This window comes from Coregonus clupeaformis, chromosome 29 (genome assembly GCF_020615455.1).
Source record: "Coregonus clupeaformis isolate EN_2021a chromosome 29, ASM2061545v1, whole genome shotgun sequence".
In the NCBI taxonomy this organism is placed as follows: Eukaryota; Metazoa; Chordata; class Actinopteri; order Salmoniformes; family Salmonidae; genus Coregonus; species Coregonus clupeaformis.
Window position 1 is genome coordinate 14,279,800 of NC_059220.1, and position 24,813 is coordinate 14,304,612.

General features: G+C 43.2%; 1 protein-coding gene across 2 annotated transcripts in view; it reads left to right on the forward strand.

Annotated features, from left to right (window-relative positions):
* Positions 1-287: 287 nt before the first annotated feature.
* nrde2 (NRDE-2, necessary for RNA interference, domain containing) overlaps positions 288-24,813 on the forward strand; it is a 33,859-nt gene continuing 9,333 nt past the window's right edge. The window contains exons 1-11 of one of the 2 annotated variants that reach the window (XM_041854871.2): positions 290-1,286; positions 1,393-1,454; positions 1,587-1,703; positions 2,309-2,411; positions 4,264-4,455; positions 6,894-7,037; positions 14,985-15,471; positions 15,658-16,066; positions 22,466-22,599; positions 24,079-24,202; positions 24,584-24,756. In XM_041854871.2, coding sequence (XP_041710805.1) covers positions 1,643-1,703; positions 2,309-2,411; positions 4,264-4,455; positions 6,894-7,037; positions 14,985-15,471; positions 15,658-16,066; positions 22,466-22,599; positions 24,079-24,202; positions 24,584-24,756 — 1,827 coding nt within the window. In that variant the 5' untranslated portion in view covers positions 290-1,286; positions 1,393-1,454; positions 1,587-1,642. Of the gene's footprint in view, positions 1,455-1,586; positions 1,704-2,308; positions 2,412-4,263; positions 4,456-6,893; positions 7,038-14,984; positions 15,472-15,657; positions 16,067-22,465; positions 22,600-24,078; positions 24,203-24,583; positions 24,757-24,813 lie in introns of both variants that reach the window. The other variant, XM_041854872.2, reaches the window with a different exon arrangement.

Sequence of the window (24,813 nt, forward strand, 5' to 3'; positions counted from 1 at the left end):
CTCATATATTCATACACCTGCATTTGACCAGCCATTCCTTGAGTTATTGTTGCATTGGAGATGAGCAACACCAGACAGAGTATTTAAAAGGAAAAAGCACACATAAGATGTTGTTGGTAGAATAGCTGGCATTCCATCATCACTTCATGATAATTGAAGCTATGAAATGTGCATTACATTATTATTTAAAAAAATTAAGCCGATGGCGATAATCAGACAATTATTAAGATTTATTTAGGCTAGCCCATTTGTCATATTGAATTAATATTAATTACCCAATATCAGTCATTGACAAACTTACCAATAATGCAGTTCTATAGTTGGCCTGTTTGGTTATAAAACTGCTAAAAAATATATATATTTATTGCCAATGTTTTTGCAAACTCAGAACCAACTTGTTTTCAGCATTTGTCGAAATCTGTAATTTCTTCTAATAATGAAATTATAGGGAGCATGCCTTCAGTGGATCACTATTCAATATCTATAGCCTATATTTTATTATTCTCAAATTACGTGAAAAGCATATTCAGGTCATGCATTTGTATATTGATCAGGGTATGCAAATAATTACTAGGTTGATTATCCAAATTCTGCATGCTGTTTTGTGATTCTAAAGAACCTAAAACCTAATAAAGTGTCATATTTACAAAAGAAACAGTTGCAAAAAAAACTGTAAATGATTGACATAGGCACAAAATAGGTTGTGACATTGGCTTTGGTCATGTGGCCAACAGTACAGCTGTAGTCTAATTCGACACATTCCGGTCTGTGCGCTGACTACTCACTGCATCCAGTGCCTATGAATTGACAAGTTTCTGATGCGCAGGAGCTGGAACAGGGCGCTCTACTTTATGTAACGCACTGTTTTATCTCTGCGGAAGAATACTCAAACACACTGGCCAGTGTCTATTGACGCTGGAGAAATTGCAGTTATATTTGAAACGGCGCTCCTCATTGGTTACAGTTGACCTGCAATAGTCTGCTCGTTGTACGCGAGCCCAGGATTGGCTACGTTGGATCTGCAATGCGTCAAGTAATGGCGCCTAATGTTAGCCGAGTAGTTTAGGAAAACGGTATGGCCGGACAGTCTACTTTGTATCACAGAGCATTTTGTAATATTATAACGGTTAATGTCGACAAGACGTTTATTTCAGTCTGTCTAGTTTCTCAAAATCATACCTCATCTGACGAGCTCGATTTGAGTTTTTCGGGAGGAATGGTGGTGATTGGTCACCGCAAACATACACGGAACTATTTACTTGTAGTCGCGGAATTTAAAATGACAGGTGTGTCGATGAAGGAATAGAGAATTAAAATATTATAAATCCTATGCTGATTTCGAGTCTATTTTGTGAATTAGATTTATGCATTCAAACCAAGATTTACTTTTAGGCAATAATCTCGCAGCCTGCAACAATTAATGGACTGATTGACGGTTTTATCAGTCTATGGAAGTGAGTTTGTGTGCTCATGCTCAAGGATAAATAAGCTAAACTAAATCATACAATTAGCATTCAAGATAACATGATTTTAGTAGCCTAAAATGATGCGATTCCTAAAATTCTACCTCTCCAAAAAAAACACAGGCGCGTTCGAGGTGACGTCATATTCATGCGACTGTTTACATGCAGAGGAGAACAACATGGCGCTATTTCCAGCTTTTGCAGGATTATCAAATACAAAAGCAGAGAATGCACCTAAAGGTAAGACCACAAATGTTTATTTATGTTTAGTGGATGTGTCAACCAGTTAGCCACCGTTCTGTGACGGCATTTCAAAGAGAGATCTAATAAAAGTAAACGCAAGTGCAACGTTCCTGCCCGAAAGTGTCAGCTTCCTAGTTTCACTAGCTTGTTAACTTAATTGCGCAGAACACAATTATGCTATAGCTAGTTAGCTAAGTGTCTTTGCTCGTAACATAACATCCCCCACAATATGCATCCATAGTTATACTTTGATAAACATTAACGTTAGTTACTCAATGATGTTGCCAGGTGGATAAGCATGATAAACAATTTTCCTACACTCACTGACTGAAGGTTAGCAGTGCATTGGGCCCTCACCATAACCTTAATCTAACCAAAAAGGTGTACTATAATGTCCTCATAAAATTCAACTCTAAGCCCATTGGCACAATGTGATCTGACAACTCTTTGACTTTGGACTACTTTATCTTTAGTGCATTTACTGTATCAGTGGGCTTCCATCTGAAAAAAGCTGTCGCCAAACCTGATTATTTCCTGTGCTTAAAAGCCCTAGAGAACTAATTGTGATTGATTTGACATTACTATTTTTTCTCTCTCCTCAGAGCTAGAATGGCTGAGCAATCAAAGTTTCCGTACCGACGACGCTCTCTCTCTTCACCAACGAGCCACTGAGAAAGCCAACGAAACACAATCGGCAGAAACAAGGTGTTGTGTTATGATAAGTGTTCAATCGTTATCCAATTATTTCCCTTTCACTGTGACTTAATAGTATTACATTCCGCCCCTTTGAGAAGCACTGGAGGTTTTATTGAGTAGCTTTGAATGTTACTACACAGTGTCGTGACGTCACTTTCATTATTGTGATAACTATTATTTCTCAAATAATTACCTACTATGTTTAATTGTTACTAGATTAAATTAATCATGTAACAATCAACTCATTAGGAATTTGGGTTACCATGGGAAAAGTTATTTAACGAGTTACCGTTTCCCGAATTAACTCTAAAGATATCTAGATATCTCTTGTCATTTAACAGTCATTTATTAATAATTTACCTCATATCAGTCTCATTCTGAAAGTCGTAGACCCTTTAAGTCTGCACGAACCCGGGTCTTATTGATCATTCCGTACCACACAAATTGATTTAATTATTTATTCACTAACTAATTAAAAATGACAACACAAGATGCAAACACGTACACAGTATAGGTAGGGATTAGAAACTTAATACAATGAAAACGGGTCCCTAGCGAACTAACACAATATGACACTTGTTAAAAAAGATGGCGAGTTAGAGAGATTGAGTAAAAAACACTTGGATACATATGGAACTACGCTCACAGTAATCCTAATACCTTGCCCGAACTGCCACCCGTTTGGTAAGAAGTAATGAATGTATTTACGTGTTGGAGGTCTTCGTCGTGTATCTCTGTTGGACCCAGGCCTTCGTGGGAAGGGGTCGATTGGGCCTTCTCTTTCGAATGGCCTTTTAGATGTAAGGCTCTGATTGTCCACAAGAGGTCACAATGTCCTTCTTCTTAGTTGTCTGTTTACTTTCACTCGTTCTGGAAGTGGTCTTCTGAGGATGGCTAATCAGCCATGTCGATGATCCCCTGTGGGGTGATGCGAGCAGTGTAGTAGACGAGGGTTTGAAGAGAGCAACAGGATGGTCCCACTTAAATTCACTTTCTTAGATACAGTACTTAGAACAGCTACTCAGCCGTAACATTTATTGTTAGTGGAGGCAACTTTGTCGTCTTCACCTCGTGTTGATTTTCAGGGTCGTAACCAATGGATACAAAAGCTGCAGCTTGAGTACTTCTGATCTGATCATTCTTAACTCAATCTTTTATGCGCTCTGGTAAAGAGGGGCGTTTCGGTCATACTGACACGCTCTCTGAGCTCCGTCGGGCATGGCTAGTTACAAGGCAAAACTATTATCATCACTATGATCTTGTTAGAAAGCTGAAATCACATTCCTATCTTCACGAAAACATTGTCTTCCTCCTTGATATTTTCTACCCAACGTATAGGATGTAAGCCTGATATACACAGTGTAAAAGCTCTTCAAGTCACAATGTTTTCGTTATAATGCCTTTATACCTTTTTTAATGACATCACAAAATATACATACATTTTCCATATTCCATTTTTCATCATTCCCAACATTTGGATGTTGAAATGTATTGTCCAAATGTTCATTGTTGGATGTTGAAGTTTTTGGGCGGCAAAAAGTCTATGAAACAAAGGCATTCCTTTCACCATACTAGAGGGCCAGAGAGAGATTCTCCTCCTCTAATTTATGGCAGTGTTCAGGTGTCAAGACCGGCACAGCCCCCCCTCCCCGGTCTGGTTGTTGTCAGCCATTTGCCAAGCTGATGTAAGACCTTTGATCCTCACCCAGGGAGAGTCATGACAACAGTCTTGTTGACCTCCAAATATCTTATACTTTTGTGGGATGATATGATCTCAGCATTGACATGTGGTGGTAGTTTCACCACAAAATCAACGGCTTGTGATATTTATACTTAAATGTATACTTCTAACATTTTTCAGCAGACTCATTATACCAGAGAGGGACGATAAGAATGACGTCCCATCCAAGAAGAAGAAAAAGAAGGAGAAGAAGAAGAAAAAGAAAAAGCACAAGAACAAGAGTGGAGAACCCTCCCCAGCAAGCAGTGGCTCAGATTCAGATACTATCTACCCCAGTGACCTCCTAAAAAATGCTGAGAGCACTCCTCCGAGGTATGACCTCACTCCTTTGGTTCCCAGTGAGACCCAGGATACATGCTCTATTGGGAATATATACGATCAGTTTTGCAATTTATATCATAATGAATAAGAGTATTTGGACAGGGGGGAACTGATCCTAGACCAGCACTCCTACCGTAATATGCTTTTTACTGTAGTAGTTGTTCTGTTTCAGGGTTTAAATGTTGCCGGGTTGGAGGGAGATGCGGTGTCCGTGGCTCAGTGCGTTAGGGGAGGTATACTCTGGGGGTCTTGGCTGACTGCCAGTTGTAGTAGCTCTCCTTGACTCAGACTCTGAATTCAACTGCGACATCAAGCCTGGCTAGTCTCTGAGCTGCCAATGAAATTACCCCCAGTCCCTTGCCACACACACAAACACACAGACACAGATACAGACACACACAGATAGATAGATAGATAGATAGACAGACAGACAGACAGACAGACAGACAGACAGACAGACAGACAGACAGACAGACAGACAGACAGACAGACAGACAGTACCAGTACCAGTACCAGTACCAGTACCAGTACCAGTCAAATGTTTGGACACACCTACTCATTCAAGGGTTTTTCTTTATTTTTACTATTTTCTACATTGTAGAATAATAGTGAAAACATCAAAGCTATGAAATAATACATATGGAATCATGTAGTAACCAAAAAAGTGTTAAACAATTCAAAATATAGTTTATATTTGAGATTGTTCAAACAGCCACCCTTTGCCTTGATGACAGCTTTGCACACTCTTGGCATTCTCTCAACCAGCTTCACCCAGAATGCTTTTCCAACAGTCTTGAAGTAGTCCCCACATATGCTGAGCACTTGTTGACTGCTTTTCCTTCACTCTGCCCTCCGACTCATCCCAAACCATCTCAATTGGGTTGAGGTCGGGGGATTGTGGAGGCCAGGTCATCAGATGCAGCACTCCATCACTCTCCTTCTTGGTAAAATAGCCCTTACACAGCCTGGAGGTGTGTTGGGTCATTGTCCTGTTGAAAAACAAATGATAGTCCCACTAAGCCCAAACCAGATGGAATGGCGTATCGCTGCAGAATGCTATGGTAGCCATGCTGGTTAAGTGTGCCTTGAATTCTAAATAAATCACAGACAGTGTCACCAGCAAAGCACCCCCACACCATAACACCTCCTCCTGCATGCTTTACGGTGGGAAATACACATGCAGAGATCATCCGTTCACCCTCACCGCGTCTCACAAAGACACGGCGGTTGGAACCAAACATCTCCAATTTGGACTCCAGACCAAAGGACAAGTTTCCACCGGTCTAATGTCCATTGCTCGTGTTTCTTGGCCCAAGCAGGTCTCTTCTTCTTATTGGTGGCCTTTAGTAGTGGTTTCTTTGCAGCAATTCGACAATGAAGGCCTGATTTAACACAATCTCCTCTGAACAGTTTATGTTGAGATGTGTCTGTGACTTGAACTCTGTGAAGCATTTATTTGGGCTGCAATTTCTGAGGCTGGTAACTAATGAACTTATCCTCTGCAGCAGAGGTAACTCTGGGTCTTCCATTCCTGTGGCTGTCCTCATGAGAGCCAGTTTCATCATAGCGCTTGATGGTTTTTGCGACTGCACTTGAAAACTTTCCGTATTGACTGACCTTCATGTCTTAAAGTAATGATGGACTGTCGTTTCTCTTTGCTTATTTGAGCTGTTCTTGCCATAATATGGACTTGGTCTTTTTCCAAATAGGGCTATCTTCTGTATACCCCCACTACCTTGTCACAACTGGTCCTCTGTAGCTCAGCTGGTAGAGCACGGCGCTTGTAACGCCAAGGTAGTGGGTTCGATCCCCGGGACCACCCATACACAAAAAAATGTATGCACGCATGACTGTAAGTCGCTTTGGATAAAAGCGTCTGCTAAATGGCATATTATTATTATTACAACACAACTGATTGGCTCAAACGCATTAAGAAGGAAAGAAATTCCACAAATTAACTTTTAAGAAGGCACACCTGTTAATTTAATTGCATTCCAGGTGACTACCTCATGAAGCTGGTTGAGAGAATGCCAAGAGTGTGCAAACTTTTGACTGGTACTGTATACACACCCACACACTGTCTCTATGTCTTTCTCTCTTTCAAGGACTGGCTCCTCCACAGGAGACTTGTGTAACTTATCCTACAGTCAAATTAGCCTAATGATGCCATTCTTTTTTATCTGTACTGTACTGGCAATATTTAACGACTAATCTGTTACTGTACTGTCAATGTTTAACGATTATGTCTGTTTTATGAAAGGCTTTCTTATCAATTTCCGTTATAGTTATGGCATCATGTTTGTGTGAGGTAGCACCACTAGCCCTATATTGTCTTTTGTTCCAATCATGAAAACGCTGATTCGCTAAGTCTTACCAAACACCTCCTGTGGCCTATACTCTGCATTGATCCTGACTATCTCTGTCTGTAGTGAGGAGGCGCAGTTTCAGATGGAGGGGTCTTTTGTGTGGTTGGACGACCTCCAGACCCCCACCGATCGGCCCTTCTGCGTGGACAGGAGAGCAGACCGTGCCAACTGGGAGTACAAATCACTTTACAGAGGAGATATCGCTAGGTAGGTAACGTCCCTTCCCCCTCCACTGCTCCACCCTCCGCCTCCCCCTCATCTCTGCACCACCTCTCTCTCTCTCTCCTCCCACAGCCCTGGCTACTACACCCTGCTCTCTCCCCACCTTTCCTCTCCCCTCTCTCGCTCTCTCTCTCACACACTCTACTGCCATCTCAGCTCTGGTGTAGTTGCCCGTCAGCTGTCATCAACCCACACTTACCCTGTCCACACCATTGAGCTGGACAGAGCTGAGCTATACTGCACTGGCTTGGCTGTGCATCCACCACAGTTGCTGGAAGTGCACTGGAAAGGACAATGCGGAAACGAAAATATCTGAGCCAGCACCGTACGGTTCAGGTTGGCACGATAGTGTTAAAAGCGTATCTGTTGGTCAGCAGTGTTTAGTTTACCCTCCAGCCTGGTTCTGTTCCCAATGCAAGGTCAGTCAGAGAGGGAGTCAGTCAGAGAGGGAGTCAGTCAGCTGCAGGTGCCAGAGCCTCCATTACAGTACGCATCATCGCAATGGAGACGGGGGCTTGGGTGGCCAGAGAGCAGGGGTAGGTGGGCGGGGTTGGGGGTGTTGATAATAAAAGCTGCATTGAGAGTTTTGGGTCTGCAGCGCTGCAGTAATCCATCTCTCACAGGCAGTTTTACTACTTCAGCCATCTGACTGCCTTCAGCCCACAGTCAGGGTGTAAATTCCTTCTTTCCTGTCAAAGCGCGCTCTCTATGTTGAATAATGACGTGGATAGGATGTGTGCTCGTGGTGGGGTATATATTGTTGTCATACATACAGTGCATTCGGAAAGTATTCAGACCCCTTGACTTTTTCCACATTTTGTTGTTACAGCCTTATTCTAAAATGGATTAAATTGTTTTTCCCCCTCATCAATATACACACAATACCCCATTATAAAAATAAAAAAACAAACGGAAATATCACATTTACATAAGTATTCAGACCCTTTATTCAGTACTTTGTTGACTCACCTTTGGCGGCGATTACAGCATCGAGTCTTCTTGGGTATGACGCTACAAGCTTGGCACACCTGTATTTGGGGAGTTTCTCCCATTCTTATGTAAAAAAGGTATTTATGTTTTTTATTTTTAGTAAATTTGAAAATGAAATGCTAAAAACCTGTTTTCGCTTTGTCATTATGGGATATTGTGTGTAGATTGAGGGACATTTTTTATCGATTTTAGACTAAGGCTGTTAACGTAACACAATGTGGAAAAGGGGAGGGGTCTGAGTACTTTCCGAATACACTATATACACAAAGTACGTGGAGACCCCATCAAATTAGTCGATTTGGCTATTTCAGCCATACCCGTTGCTGACAGGTGTATAAAATCGAGCACACAGCCATGCAATCTCCATAAACAAACATTGGCAGTAGAATGGCCTTACTGAAGAGCTCAGTGACTTTCAATGTGGCACCATCATAGGATGCCACCTTTCCAACAAGTCAGTTCGTCAAATTTCTGCCCTGCTATAGCTGCCCCGGTCAACTGTAAGTGCTGTTAGTGTGAAGTGGAAACGTCTAGGAGCAAAAAGGTCTCTGCCACACAAGCTCACAGAACGGGACCGGTGAGTGCTTAAGCGCGTAGCGTTTAAAAATCGTCTGTCCTCGGTTGCAACACTCACTACCGAGTTCCAAACTGCCTCTGGAAGCAACGTCAGCACAAGAACTGTCCGTCGGGAGCTTCATGAAATGGGTTTCCATGGCTGAGCAGCCACACACAAGCCTAAGATCACCATGCGCAATGCCAAGCGTCTGCTGGAGTGGTGTAAAGCTCGCCACCATTGGACTCTGGAGCAGTGTAAACGCGTTCTCTGGAGTGATGAATCACGCTTCACCATCTGGCAGTCTGAAGGACGAATCAGGGTTTGGCGGATGCCAGGAGAACGCTACCTGCCGAATTTATAGTGCCATATTGAATAATGGTCTGGGGCTGTTTTTCATGGTTCGGGCTAGGCCCTTTAGTTCCAATGAAGGGAAATCTTAATACTACAGCATACAATGACATTCTAGACGATTCTGTGCTTCCAACTTTGTGGCAGCAGTTTGGGAAAGGCCCTTTCCTGTTTCCGCATGACAATGCTCCCGTGCACAAAGCGAGGTCCATACAGAGAAGGTTTGTCGAGATCGGTGTGGAAGAACTTGACTGGCCTGCACAGAGCCCTGACCTCAAGCCCATCTAACACCTTTGGGATGAATTGGAACGGCGACTGCGAGACAGGCCTAACATCAGTGCCCGACCTCACTAATACTCTTGTCTGAATGGAACCAAGTACCCACAGCAATGTTCCAACATCTAGTGGAAAGCCTTCCCAGAAGAGTGGAGGCTGTAATAGCAGCAAAGGGGGGACCAACTTCATATTAACGCCAATGATTTTGGAATGAGATATAGTTGTCTTCATTAGCGTATTTCTAAGGATGTGTCTTTTTTATATAATATATATACAGCTGCGTAAAAAATTAAGAGCCACTGCAAAATTATTTGTTTCTCTGGTTTTACTATTTATAGGTATGTGTTTGGGTAAAAATAACGTTTTTGTTTTATTCTATAAACTACTGACAACATTTCTCCCAAATTCCAAATAAAAATATTGTCATTTAGAGCATTTATTTTCAGAAAATGACAACTGGTCAAAATAACAAAAAATATGCAGTGTTGTCAGACCTCGAATAATGCAAAGAAAATATGTTAATGTAAATTTTTAAACAACACAATAGTAATGTTTTAACTTTACTCAATATTTGGTGGAAGAACCCTGATTTTCAATCACAGCTTTCATGCGTCTTGGCATGCTCTCAACTAGTCTTTCACATTGATGTTGGGTGACTTTATGCCATTCCTGGTGAAAAAATTCAAGCAGCTTGGCTTTGTTTGATGGCTTGTGACCATCCATCTTCCTCTTGATCACATTCCAGAAGTTTTCAATGGGGTTCAGGTCTGGAGATTGGGCTGGCCATGACAGGGTCTTGATCTGGTGGTCCTCCATCCACACCTTGATGACCTGGCTGTGTGGCATGGCACATTGTCCTGCTGGAAAAACCAATCCTCAGAGTTGGGGAACAATGTCAGAGCAAAAGGAAGCAAGTTTTCTTCCAGGATGACCTTGTATGTGGCTTGATTCATGCGTCCTTCACAAAGACAAATCTGCCCGATTCCAGCCTTGCTGAAGCACCCCCAGATCATCACCGATCCTCCACCAAATTTCACAGTGGGTTGCGAGACACTGTGGCTTGTAGGCCTCTCCAGGTATCCGTCTAACCATTAGACGACCAGGTGTTGGGCAAAGCTGAAAATTGAACTAATCAGAGAAGATGACCTTACTCCAGTCCTCTACGGTCCAATCCTTATGGTCTTTTGCAAAACTCAGCCTGGCTCTTCTTTGCTTCTCATTGATGAAGGGCTTTTTTCTAGCTTTGCACGACTTCAGCCCTGCCCCTAGGAGCCTGTTTCGAACCGTCCTCGCCATGCACTTCACCCCAGCTGCCGTTGTCCATTCTTTTTGTAGGTCACTTGATGTCATCCTACAGTTGTTGAGTGACATTTGAATGAGTTGGCGGTCATCCCGGTCAGTAGAGAGTTGTTTTCGCCCTCTGCCTGTCTGTAGCTTTGTTGTCCCCAATGTCTGCTGCTTGACCTTGTTCTTATGAACCGCCGTCTTTGAAATGTTAAGGATGGAAGCAACCTGACGCTCACTGTATCCCTCTGCCAGTAAAGCCAGAATTGAACCCTTCTTTTCCTCACTCAAAACTTTCCTTTTCAACTCTTTTGGCATGGTCAATAGTTTTATTTTTTGATCAATATTACTTTTGAGGTTCAATTAGCACTGTTTTTGCCATCCAGCTGGTCCTATTGCAAGAGGATAGTGATGATCACAGCAGTGGTTTTTATACTTTTCCTCGTTAAATAAGATTTTGTTTCATGTGATCACCTAATCAGTACCTAATTCAGTAGAATGAGGGGTGCCTGTGTTGGAATTCAACAGACACTAGAATGGAATGGCTGTCATACATGTAGAGATGCTGATTTAAGAAAAATGTGCAGTGGTCTCTTAATTTTTTCCACAGCTGTGTGTATATACAGTGGGGAAAAAAAGTATTTAGTCAGCCACCAATTGTGCAAGTTCTCCCACTTAAAAAGATGAGAGAGGCCTGTAAATTTCATCATAGGTACACGTCAACTATGACAGACAAAATGAGAAAAAAAATCCAGAAAATCACATTGTAGGATTTTTAATGAATTTATTTGCAAATTATGGTGGAAAATAAGTATTTGGTCACCTACAAACAAGCAAGATTTCTGGCTCTCACAGACCTGTAACTTCTTCTTTAAGAGGCTCCTCTGTCCTCCACTCGTTACCTGTATTAATGGCACCTGTTTGAACTTGTTATCAGTATAAAAGACACCTGTCCACAACCTCAAACAGTCACACTCCAAACTCCAGAACCACACGGGGGGACCTAGTGAATGACCTGCAGAGAGCTGGGACCAAAGTAACAAAGCCTACCATCAGTAACACACTACGCCGCCAGGGACTCAAATCCTGCAGTGGCAGACGTGTCCCCCTGCTTAAGCCAGTACATGTCCAGGCCCGTCTGAAGTTTGCTAGAGTGCATTTGGATGATCCAGAAGAGGATTGGGAGAATGTCATATGGTCAGATGAAACCAAAATATAACTTTTTGGTTAAAAAAACTCAACTCGTCGTGTTTGGAGGACAAAGAATGCTGAGTTCCATCCAAAGAACACCATACCTACTGTGAAGCATGGGGGTGGAAACATCATGCTTTGGGGCTGTTTTTCTGCAAAGGGACCAGGACGACTGATCCGTGTAAAGGAAAGAATGAATGGGGCCATGTTTTGTGAGATTTTGAGTGAAAACCTCCTTCCATCAGCAAGGGCATTGAAGATGAAACGTGGCTGGGTCTTTCAGCATGACAATGATCCCAAACACACCGCCCGGGCAACGAAGGAGTGGCTTCGTAAGAAGCATTTCAAGGTCCTGGAGTGGCCTAGCCAGTCTCCAGATCTCAACCCCATTGAAAATCTTTGGAGGGAGTTGAAAGTCCGTGTTGCCCAGCGACAGCCCCAAAACATCACTGCTCTAGAGGAGATCTGCATGAAAGAATGGGCCAAAATACCAGCAACAGTGTGTGAAAACCTTGTGAAGAGTTACAGAAAACGTTTGACCTGTGTCATTGCCAACAAAGGGTATATAACAAAGTATTGAGAAACTTTTGTTATTGACCAAATACTTATTTTCCACCATAATTTGCAAATAAATTCATAAAAAATCCTACAATGTGATTTTCTGGAATTTTTTTTCTCATTTTGTCTGTCATAGTTGACGTGTACCTATGATGAAAATTACAGGCCTCTCTCATCTTTTTAAGTGGGAGAACTTGCACAATTGGTGGCTGACTAAATACTTTTTTCCCCCACTGTATATATACACACAGTTGAAGTCGGAAGTTTACATACACCTTAGCCAAATAAATTTAAACTCAGTTTTTCACAATTCCTGGCATTTAATCCTAGTAAAAAGTCACTGTCAAAGGTCAGTTAGGATCACCACTTTATTTTAAGAATGTGAGATGTCAGAATAATAGTAGAGAGATGTATTTATTTCAGCTTTTTTCTTTCATCACATTCCCAGTGGGTTAGAAGTTTACATACACTCAATTAGTATTTGGTAGCATTGCCTTTAAATTGTTTAACTTGGGTCAAACGTTTCGGGTAGCCTTCCACAGGCTTCCCACAATAAGTTGGGTGAATTTTGGCCCATTCCTCCTGACAGAGATGGTGTAACCTGAGTCAGGTTTATAGGCCTCCTTGCTCGCACACGCTTTTTCAGTTCTGCCCACAAATGTTCTATAGGATTGAGGTCAGGGCTTTGTGATGGCCACTCCAATAACTTGACTTTGTTGTCCTTAAGCCATTTTGCAACAACTTTGGAAGTATGCTTGGGGTCATTGTCCATTTGGAAGACCCATTTGTGACCAAGCTTTAACTTCCTGACTGATGTCTTGAGATGTTGCTTCAATATATCCACATAATTTTCCTTCCTCATGATGCCATCTATTTTGTGAAGTGCACCAGTCTCTCCTGCAGCAAAGCACCCCCACAGCATGATGCTGCCACCCCCGTGCTTCACGGTTCGGATGGTGTTCTTCGGCTTGCAATCAACCCCCAGTTTCCTCCAAACATAACGATGGTCATTATGGCCAAACAGTTCTATTTTTGTTTCATCAGACCAGAGGACATTTCTCCAAAAAGGATGATCTTTGTCGCCATGTGCAGTTGCAAACCGTAGTCTGGCTTTTTTATGGTGGTTTTGTAGCAGTGGCTTCTTCCTTTCTGAGCAGCATTTCAGGTTATGTCGATTATAGGACTAGTTTTACTGTGGATATAGATACTTTTGTACCTGTTTCCTCCAGCATCTTCACAAGGTCCTTTGCTGTTGTTCTGGGATTGATTTGCACTTTTCGCACCAAAGTAAGTTCATCTCTAGGAGACTGTACGCGTTTCCTTCCTGAGCGGTATGACAGCTGCGTGGTCCCATGGTGTACTATTGTTTGTACAGATGAACGTGGTACCTTCAGGCGTTTGGAAATTTCTCCCAAGGATGAACCAGACTTGTGGAGGTCTACAATTTTTCTTCTGAGGTCTTGGCTGATTTCTTTTGATTTTCCCATGATGTCAAGCAAAGAGGCACTGAGTTTGAACGTACGCCTTGAAATACATCCACAGGTACACCTCCAATTGACTCAAATGATGTCAATTAGCCTATCAGAAGCTTCTAAAGCCATGACATCATTTTCTGGAATTTCCCAAGCTGTTTAAAGGCACAGTCAACTTAGTGTATGCAAACTTCTGACATTTTACATTTACATTTTAGTCATTTAGCAGACGCTCTTATCCAGAGCGACTTACACCCACTGGAATTGTGATAGTGAATTATAAGTGGAATAATCTGTTTGTAAACAATTGTTGGAAAAATTACTTGTCATGCACAAAGTAGATGTCCTAACCGACTTGTTAACAAGAAATGTGGGGAGTGGTTGAAAAACGAGTTTTAATGACTCCAACCTAAGTGTATGTAAACTTCCGACTTCAACTGTGTGTATATATATTGTGGCGTACAGCAGGTCAGCCACCGGGGGAGACTCGTCGAGGCCTGGTAACAGATGGGGTATACATCACGAGGCGGTGGCTCCATCTGCTGGACGTGCCAGGTCTCGACGGGCTCCTCTGACAGGACTAATTGGGGCTGATTGGGAGCTGGTGAGTAATTAAGGGCGGATTGCTCACCTGCTGTGCAAGGCCCATAAAGCTGCCAGAAGGGCAGCACATGGGAGAGGACTGGGGGAAGTAAGGTCACTTCTGTGTAGTTGGAGATGGTATCCTGGAGAGGGTCTCATTGGGGAGACCTAACCTTTTCTTTTGATTATTTTATTAATAAACACCCTTGAAACCGAGCTAATCATACTCTGTCCGTGTCTGATCTGTGTAAACGTCTTGACCCAACCCCCTGATCTGCCACAATATATATGCATGTCCACAGAAGCGGTGTAGTAGGACCCACTGAACTTTTTTATTAACTGGACAAGGGCAAAAAATGGAGTTCCAGTTGATATCCAGATGATATCGGGTTTAATGTGGAGTCGATACACACACACACACACACACACACACACACACACACCACAGCAAGCGACGTGAAATGTGATCAATATAACCATGATTGGACTGGTGCTTGGCGTATTGCTCCTTGTTGGAGGAGGTCAGTTGATGCAGACAACTCACTTTATTTCTCCCCTTTTCTCTCTTTCTCACCCTGCCCTCCTTCACTGAGCTGCACCCCAATTCACAACGCTCTCAATACATTGCTGTTTCTCTTTACAGTGATTCTACATGTGACTGTAATGTCTTTAAAGGTACAAGAGGAAAGGCTGTTCCTCTCTGGGTTTGGACCTGCGGTCTCAGGCCGTGAGCTGGGCTGAGTCTGGCCCAGAGAAGAAGAGAGTGGACAGGAGACAGAGACCCAACCGCTACTTCTCACCCAACGTCCGCCAGCTGCTGAGGTCTGATGGCAAACCCACGCTGCCTAGATCTCCACCAGAGGGCACCACCACCGCCTTACCCTTCATCCCTGTGCCCTCCTGCCTGGAAGGTGAGGCAGAGGGGGGTGGCTCTGCCCTGGGCCAGGGCTCCTGGGTCAACCCTCTGGGGGTGTATGACTCCTCCACCTCCCTGTGGCTCCAGGGGAAAGGGAAGGCGGAGCAGGGCAAGGTAGAGGAACAAACTTCTACTCCCAGGGACAATGCTGCTGCCATGCTGTCTGAACGGGTGGAGGACTTCAACAGGAGGCTGAGGGAAACCCCCACGGACACACACACCTGGCTTCAGTTTGTCCACTTCCAGGTACACTACTCAACGTTAAAACCCCACAATTACACACCACACCAATCAGTCCCATCAAATCACATTACATTTCACTAGGGCCAGGAGTTTCTCCGGGACATTTCAACGTGTCAGGGAAAAACTCCCGTCCCTGGCCTGTATCTTGATACATCAAATCACATGATAACTTCCCGATCTGTATTACAGGACGAGGTAGCTGGGGCGCCTGGGGTGTTTGGTGACATCTCTGAGAACGAGACAGAGCGGCGGAAGAGGTCAGTGCGGGCCACGCTGGAGAAGAAGGTAGCCATTTTGGATCGAGCAGTGGAGAATAACCCCAGCTGCGTGGAACTGAAGCTGGAGCGACTGCGGCTCTGTAGGGAGCTGTGGGAGCCGGCAGCCCTGCTGAAGGAGTGGAAAAAGCTTGTGTTCCTGCACCCCAACAGCGCCCCCCTGTGGAGGAAGTACCTTCTGTTCACGCAGAGCCACTTCAGCACCTTCTCTGTGTCAAAGGTCAACGCGGTGTACGGGAAGTGTCTGAGCACGCTGGCGGCGGTGCAGGATGGGAGCATGGTTTCTCACCAGGTGCTGCCGGGCACTGATGAGCACATGCTGGGTAATGGTCCAAGCCACATACTATATACTCTATATATAATTATGTTTGTATGAATAACTTATATAAATTAAGGACTTCCCCTGAGATAGCTTCTGCATAATAGACAGAGGACAGAGATTTTCTCTATTTTTGCATATTTTTCTAATTAAATTTGATCAGATCTTCAACCAAAACCTAATATTAGATAAAGGGAACCTGAGTTTACAAATAACAAAAAAAGTGATACTTATTTTATGTATTTAATTAACAAAGTTATGCAACACCCAATTCCCCTGTGTGAAAAAGTAATTGCCCCCTTACACCCAAAAAGTTATACTTTTGACTCATCTGTCCATAGAACATTCTTCCAAGAGTCTTGATGATCATCCGGGTGCTTTTTGGCAAACTTGACTCAACGTTTTGGATGAGATGGGTCCCATTGTGTCTGGCGAAAACCAAACTGCATTCCACAGTAAGAACCTCATACCAACGGTCAAGCATGGTGGTGGTAGTGTGATGGTTTGGGGATGCTTTGCTGCCTCAGGACCTGGACGACTTGCCTTAATAGAAGGAATCATGAATTCTGCTCCGTATCAGAGAATTCTACAGGAGAATGTCAGGCCATCCGTCTGTGAGCTGAAGCGCAGCTGGGTCATGCAGCAAGACAATGATCCAAAACACAAAATCAAGTCTACATGAAATGGTTAAAAAGCAACACATTTGAAGTTTTGGAATGGCCTAGTCAAAGTCCCGACCTAATCCCAATTGAGATGTTGTGGCAGGACTTGAAACGAGCAGTTCATGCTTGAAAACCCACAAATGTCCCTGAGTTAAAGCAGTTCTGCATGCAAGAGTGGGCCAAAATTCCTCAAAATTCCTCCACAGCAATGTGAGAGACTGATCAACAACTACAGGAAGCATTTGGTTGCAGTCATTGCAGCTAAAGGTGGCACAACCAGCTATTGAGTGTAAGGGGGCAATTACTTTTTCACACAGGGGAATTGAGTGTTGCATAATTTTGTTAATTAAATAAATAAAATAAGAATCCATGTTTTTTTTGTTATTTGTAAACTCCGGTTCCGTTTAGCTAATATTAGGTTTTGGTTGAAGATGGCATTCAGTATCAAAAATATGTAAAAATATAGAAAATCAGGAAAGGGGCAAATACTTTTTCTCAGCACTGTATCTCCTTTAAACTCCTTCCAGAAGCCTTTGGTATGGATTTGATGTGGTTGAATTAGCTCGTGACAGACTAAATTGAATTAGCTGGCTAGCTAGCTCCATTATTGTGGTTATATGTACATCTTAATGCCATTGCCAGATGTCTGTGGGTGTGGCAGAGCCATGGCGCACAGGGACTCGTTCAGTAGGCAAACATTGTGGAATTTTGCAGATCTAAATGTCAAATAGAACTGACATGATTCCTTCACATGACCGACAATTATATCTGTTTGCATTCGGAAAGTATTCAGACCCCTTGACGTTTTCAACATTTTGTTACGTTACAGCCTTATTCTAAAATGTATTACATTACTTTTTTCCCTCATCAATCTACACACAATATCCCATAATGACAAAGCGAAAACAGGTTTTTGGAAATGTTTGCAAATAAAAAATTGAAATACCTTATTTACATAAGTATTCAGACCCTTTGCTATGAGACTCGAAATTGAGCTCAGGTGCATCCTGTTTCCATTGATCATCCTTGAGATGTTTCTACAACTTGATTGGAGTCCACCTGTGGTAAATTCAATTGATTGGACATGATTTGGAAAGGCACACACCTGTCTATGTAAGGTTCCACAGTTGACAGTGCATGTCAGAGCAAAAACCAAGCAATGAGGTGGAAGGAATTGTCAGTAGCGCTCCGAGACAGGATTGTGTCGAGGCACAGATCTGGGGAACGGTACCAAAACTTTTCTGCAGCATTGAAGGTCCCCAAGAACACAGTGGCCTCAATCATTCTTAAATGGAAGAAGTTTGGAACCACCAAAACTCTTCCTAGAGCTGGCTGCCTGGCAAAACTGAGCAATTGGGGGAGAAGGGCTTTGGCCATGGAGGTGACCAAGAACCCGATGGCCACTCTGACAGAGCTCCAGAGTTCCTCTGTGGAGATGGGAGAACCTTCCAGAAGGACAACCATCTCTGCAGCACTCCACCAATCAGGCCTTTATAGTACAGTGGCCAGACGGAAGCCACTCCTCAGTAAAAGGCACATGACATCCCGCTTGGAGTTTGCCAAAAGGCACCTAAAGGACTCTCAGACCATGAGAAACAAGATTATCTGGTCTGATGAATCCAAGATTGAACTCTTTGGCCTGAATGCCAATCGTCACATCTGTAGGAAACCTGGCACAATCCCTACAGTGAAGCATGTTGGTGGCAGCATCATGCTGTGGGGATGTTTTTCAGAGGCAGCGACTGGGAGGCTGATCAGGATCGAGGGAAAGATGAACTGCGCAAAGTACAGCGAGATCCTTGATGAAAACCTGCTCCAGAGCGCTCAGGACCAGACTGGGGCGAAGGTTCACGTTCCAACAGGACAATGACCCTAAGCACACAGCCAAGACAATGCAGGAGTGGATTGGGGACAAGTCTCTGAATGTCCTTGAGTGGCCCAGCCAGAGCCCGGACTTGAACCCGATCTCTGGAGAGACCTGAAAATAGCTGTGCAGCAACGCTCCCCATCCAACCTGACAGAGCTTGAGAGGATCTGCAGAGAATGGAAGAAACTCACCAAATACAGGTGTGCCAAGCTTGTAGCATCAAACCCAAGAAGAGGCTGTAGTCGTTGCCAAAGGTGCTTCAACAAAGTACTGAGTTAAGGGTCTGAATACTTGTTTATTTTATTTTATACATTTGAAACATTTTCTAAACCTGTTTATCCTTTGTCATTATGTCCAGGTATTGTGTGTAGATTGATGAGGGGGAAAAAAAGCAATTTCATCCATTTAAGAATTAGGCTGTAACGTAACAAAATGTGGAAAAAGTGAAGGGGTCTGAATACTTTCCGAATGCACTGTATCTGCAATGTTCTGTAACATCTTTCATTCTCCTGAACAGACCCCTAAACAGGTTTGTGCTGCATCATGTTTCTGACCACTGACAGGAGGTAATGATAAGGTTTAAACAAACAGAAACCTAAGCCCAGTGCCTCACGTTCTTTAGCCCAGGGTTTCCCAAACTCGGACCTGGCCCCCCTGGGTGCACATTTTGTGAGAAATTGCCAAGAAACTGAAGATCTTGTACAACGCTGTGTACTACTCCCTTCACAGAACAGCGCAAACTGTCTCTAACCAGAATAGAAAGAGGAGTGGGAGGCCCCAGTGCACAACTGAGCAAGAGGACAAATACATTTGTTTCTAGTTTGAGAAACAGACGCCTCACAGGTCCTCATCTGGCAGCTTCATTAAATAGTACCCGCAAAACACCAGTCTCAACGTCAACAGTGAAGAGGCGACTCCGGGATGCTGACCTTCTAGGCAGAGTTGCAAAGAAAAAGCCATATCTCAGACTGGCCAATAAAAGATTAAGATGGGCAGTCTGAGATATGGCTTTTTCTTTGCAACTCTGCCTAGAAGGTCAGCATCCCGGAGTCGCCTCTTCACTGTTGACGTTGAGACTGGTGTTTTGCGGGTACTATTTAATGAAGCTGCCAGTTGAGGACCTGTGAGCCTGTAATCGACATTTAATCCTAGTAAAAATTCCCTATCTTAGGTAGTTAGGATCACCACTTTATTTTAAGAATGTGAAATGTCAGAATAATAGTAGAGAGAATTATTTATTTCAGCTTTTATTTCTTTCATCACATTCCCAGTGGGTCAGAAGTTTACATACACTCAATTAGTATTTGGTAGCATTGCCTTTAAATTGTTTAACTTGGGTCAAATGTTTTGGGTAGCCTTCCACAAGCTTCCCACAATAAGTTGGGTGAATTTTGGCCCATTCCTCCTGACAGAGCTGGTCAGGGTTGTAGGCCTCCTTGCTCGCACACGCTTTTTCAGTTCTGCCCACACATTTTCTATAGGATTGAGGTCAGGGCTTTGTGATGGCCACTCCAACACCTTGACTTTGTTGTCCTTAAGCCATTTTGCCACAACTTTGGAAATATGCTTGGGGTCATTGTCCATTTGGAAGACCCATTTGCGACCAAGCTTTAACTTCCTGACTGATGTCTTGAGATGTTGCTTCAATATATCCACATAATTTCCCTTCCTCATGATGCCATCTATTTTGTGAAGTGCACCAGTCCCTCCTGCAGCAAAGCACCCCCACAGCATGATGCTGCCACCCCCGTGCTTCACGGTTGGGATGGTGTTCTTCGGCTTGCAATCAATCCCCTTTTTCCTCCAAACATCATGGTCATTATGGCCAAACAGTTCTATTTTTGTTTCATCAGACCAGAGGACATTTCTCCAAAAAGTACGATCTTTGTCCCCATGTGCAGTTGCAAACCATAGTCTGGCTTTTTTATGGTGGTTTTGGAGCAGTGGCTTCTTCCTTGCTGAGCGGCCTTTCAGGTTATGTCAAGATGGGACTCATTTTACTGTGGATATAGATACTTTTGTACCTGTTTCCTCCAGCATCTTCACAAGGTCCTTTGCTGTTGTTCTGGGATTGATTTGCACTTTTCGCACCAAAGTAAGTTCATCTCTAGGAGACAGAACGCGTTTCCTTCCTGAGCGGTATGACGGCTGCGTGGTCCCATGGTGTTTATACTTGCGTACTATTGTTTGTACAGATGAAAGTGGTACCTTCAGGCGTTTGGAAATTGCTCCCAAGGTTGAACCAGGTCTATAAAAAAATGTCTGAGGTCTTGGCTGATTTCTTTTGATTTTCCCATGAAAAAGAGCAAAGAGGCACTGAGTTTGAAGGTAGGCCTTGAAATACATCCACAGGTACACCTCCAATTGACTCAAATGATGTCAATTAGACTATCAGAAGCTTCTAAAGCCATGACATCATTTTCAAGGAATTTTCCAAGCTGTTTAAAGGCACAGTCAACTTAGCGTATGTAAACTTCTGACCCACTGGAATTGTGATACAGTGAATTATAAATTAAATAATCTGTCTGTAAACAATTGTTGGAAAAATGACTTGTGTCATGCACAAAGTAGATGTCCTAACCGACTTGCCAAAACTATAGTTTGTTAACAAGAAATTTGTGGAGTGGTTGAAAAACGAGTTTTAATGACTCCAACCTAAGTGTATGTAAACTTCCGACTTCAACTGTAATTGCAAAAGGGTTTTCTAATGATCACTAAGCCTTTTAAAATGATAAACTTGGATTAGCAAACACAACGTGCCATTGGAACACAGGACTGATGGTTGGTGATAATGGGCCTCTGTATGCCTATATAGATATTCCATAAAATATCAGCTGTTTCCAGCTACAATAGCCATTTACAACATTATCAATGTCTACACCGTATTTCTGATCAATTGCTTTTCTTTCGAAAACAAGGAACATTTCTAAGTGACCCCAAACTTTTGAAATGGTAGTGTAGGTTCATAGATCACCTGCTGCAACTCATAGAAAATAGGCTGTTTCAGGTTCAAATATGTCATCACTCGTGGCATCTTTTGTTTTCTCAAATCAACCTAATTGATACAGAAGCTCTTTGATTTTTTGTGATTTTCCTGTTATAAGATGGTGGTCCCAGACTCCCTCTTGTGGTTGAATAGTACATATTTCTAGCATATCTGAAGCTGCACTGTGGACAGATCAAACAGTGTGGGAGATGTACGCCGTATGTACAAAAATTCGACCGTAGCCTCTGCTTACATAGCAATGTTGGGCATATATCTCCACCTGACCTCTGAGGGAGACTGTTGGTCTCTGACTGTTTGGTTCCTTTTAGAAAATAAATACGGTCTCTGTACTGGCAGTACAAGGCAGGTAGCCTCGTCCCAGATCTGTTTGTGCTGTCTTGCCAACTCCTATGGCCATTGACAGCACAAACAGATCTGGGACCAGGTTACAAGTCAGGGCAATGTAACCCGAACTTAAAGGGAACATCTGCAGGAGACGGCTGCATTAATTATAACTTGATAATTATTCAGATGAATAATGAAGACGACTGTGAGGGGCAATAAAAAGCTTTTGAGAAGCTGCCATATCATGTGACCTCAGGGATGTGCGGCTTTAATTCGCCTGCTGAATTTTTCATTCAGAGAAGATTGTCTATCTGTTATTACTTAAAAAATATAATAATCTTCAATCTCTCACTGTCTTCCTCATCATACTATTTTTTTTCTCAAAGTCTGAGGATTTTTCAATGTATTCATCTTTTAAGAGCTCATACTAAACTAATGCACATGTGCTGGTTCTAATAGGTGGAACTGAACTGGGTGCTTTGTGGAAGGAATTATTATAATTAATGATGTGGTATTGTATGGTCTCTCCCCCTCTCTCTGCAGCCATCTTCCTCCAGCAGTGTCATTTCCTCAGGCAGGCCGGCCACTCAGAGAAAGCTGTGTGTCTGTTCCAGGGCCTGCTGGACTTCACCTTCTTCAAGCCAGACACTGTCAAGGACCTACCCACCAGACAACAGGTACACACACACACACACACACACACACAGTCATTCCCCAAGTACCTCTGCAAAGAACACACATGTTCAAACACATGCACGCATATACAGCTGGTAGCTCCCTCCAGAATAGACTGATGATGAATTGGGGTCTGTGTTACTGTATTGGCTGTTGATCCAAAGCCAGTGCACCAATGCTGTTTGTTTTCTGTCACTGGCATTAAAGCAGTGCTGGGGCCCTCTCCAGAGAGTGCCCTTCAGACTGGTCTGGGCCTTGTCACTTTACACACTACATGGAAACTTTACTAAGGGGGGCGTTTAAAATGCATGACCAGGTTTTAATAGATACTTTTTTCCAGCAGTGGGGCATTCTAATTCGAGAAAGAACACATAATGGCCTGTTTTCTCTTCTGTCAGGACTGCTGCAGTGGCTCACAGCTCACTGTCCCCCCCAGCACCAGCAGCATTAGATAATGGAGACATGATTATGAATGTATAATACCTCGAATGAAGGAAGGACATGTTGCTGTGTGTGTGTCCGCATGGTAAACCCAGCATTAGCTTTCATTAACTGTTTTAATTGATCAGGGCTGTATTTTTTTGATGAGAGATCGTCCAGTCCCTTAACACTACGTCTCTGTTCCAAGGTCCATACTAGCGTAGCGCTATCATGAAGCAATATGTATTGGCCATGCATTTAAAGTGGTATGGATTGTGTGGCTATTGGAACACAGCCTAGGCCAATTTAGCTCTGTACTGTTAAGATATCACACCATATAGGATTTCTACCAGATTTGGAAGTACTGATACCCAAAGCTCCATGTTCAGAGCCTGTCTGTCTTTTGTCTCAGAGACGGTGTTCTTATTTAGTAAGAATATAAATGGGTTGGATCCCAACGCTGCCACCAAATGTAAGATGACTATATGGATATATAAAATGCTTCTGCTGTTGGATTCGTCACCAAGTAATTAGAAAGAAGATCTCCTTTTCAGGCAAAATAAATTAATCTTAATGACGACAAGAGAGACTCTCTGTGGCTTTACTCTGTAATCATCTGATTATTAGAAAATGATCTAAGCAGTGTCTCCTCCAGAAACGATTGCAGTATTAAACAGGACCACATTTTATTCCACACTCTAATGAGTTTCTACTGTTCTCCATGGAGGTCTGGTCTGCAGAGAGAGACACGCACTAGCATGGAGGGGCTAATTCATTACATCTAGTTACTGACCTGCAGGCTGTCCTGCAGTGCAGCCTAATGTTGTTCTTCCTGTCAGGAGAACTGCTGACCTCAGTGTAGATAAAGACAACTGCCCATCAACCCATGAAACATGATATGTTTGAAATTATTACATTTTTGTAATACCTGACATTCCCTCTCCTCCACCCTCTGTGTGATTGTACAGTATTAATTACTGTATTATTGAGGGATTGATTTATATAAATATCTGTGTTGTATTAAACCATCCCATTGGCCTTTGCCCTTTGTGGTCCTCCAGGTGGAGTTCTTTGAGCCATTCTGGGACAGTGGGGAGCCCCGTGTCGGGGAGAGAGGGGCCAGTGGATGGAGAGCCTGGATGACCCAGCAGGAGAGAGGGGGCTGGCTCCAACCCAGTGAACAAGGTTAACAACTTTATAGCCTTGCCTATACTAAAACCTGTGCTAACACTTTACATGGTTGCTCTTATTTCTGTGTTATAACACTGTAATTACACTAGTAACAGTGTTGTAACGTTACAACACTAAATCATAGTGTGTCCATCCTCACTGGTCCAACCTACTTTAGCACCCGTCTGGGGCGGCAGGTAGCTTAGTGGTTAAGAGCGTTGTGCCAGTAACCGAAAGGTCGCTGGTTCTAATCCCCGAGCCAACTAGGTGAAAAATCTGTCGATGTGCCCTTGAGCAAGGCACTTAATCCTAATTGCTCCTGTAAGTTGCTCTGGATAAGAGCGTCTGCTAAATGACTAAAATGTAATGTTAACCTTTGGAACCTCTATGTGACAGATGATGAAGATGATGAAGATCAGGAAGAATCGGAGGTGAAGGATAAGACATGGCCCAAGTGGAGGATCTGGTTGGACGTGGAGACATCACGCGAGGCCATCCATTGGCTGCCGTGGAGGCCGGACAAAACCAAGGGCCAATCGGTGGAGGACTGTGAGGACCCGGACCGACAGGTATTGGCTGTGATTACTGGTGATAGTGGTGCCAAAACTGGGATATATCTACCATTA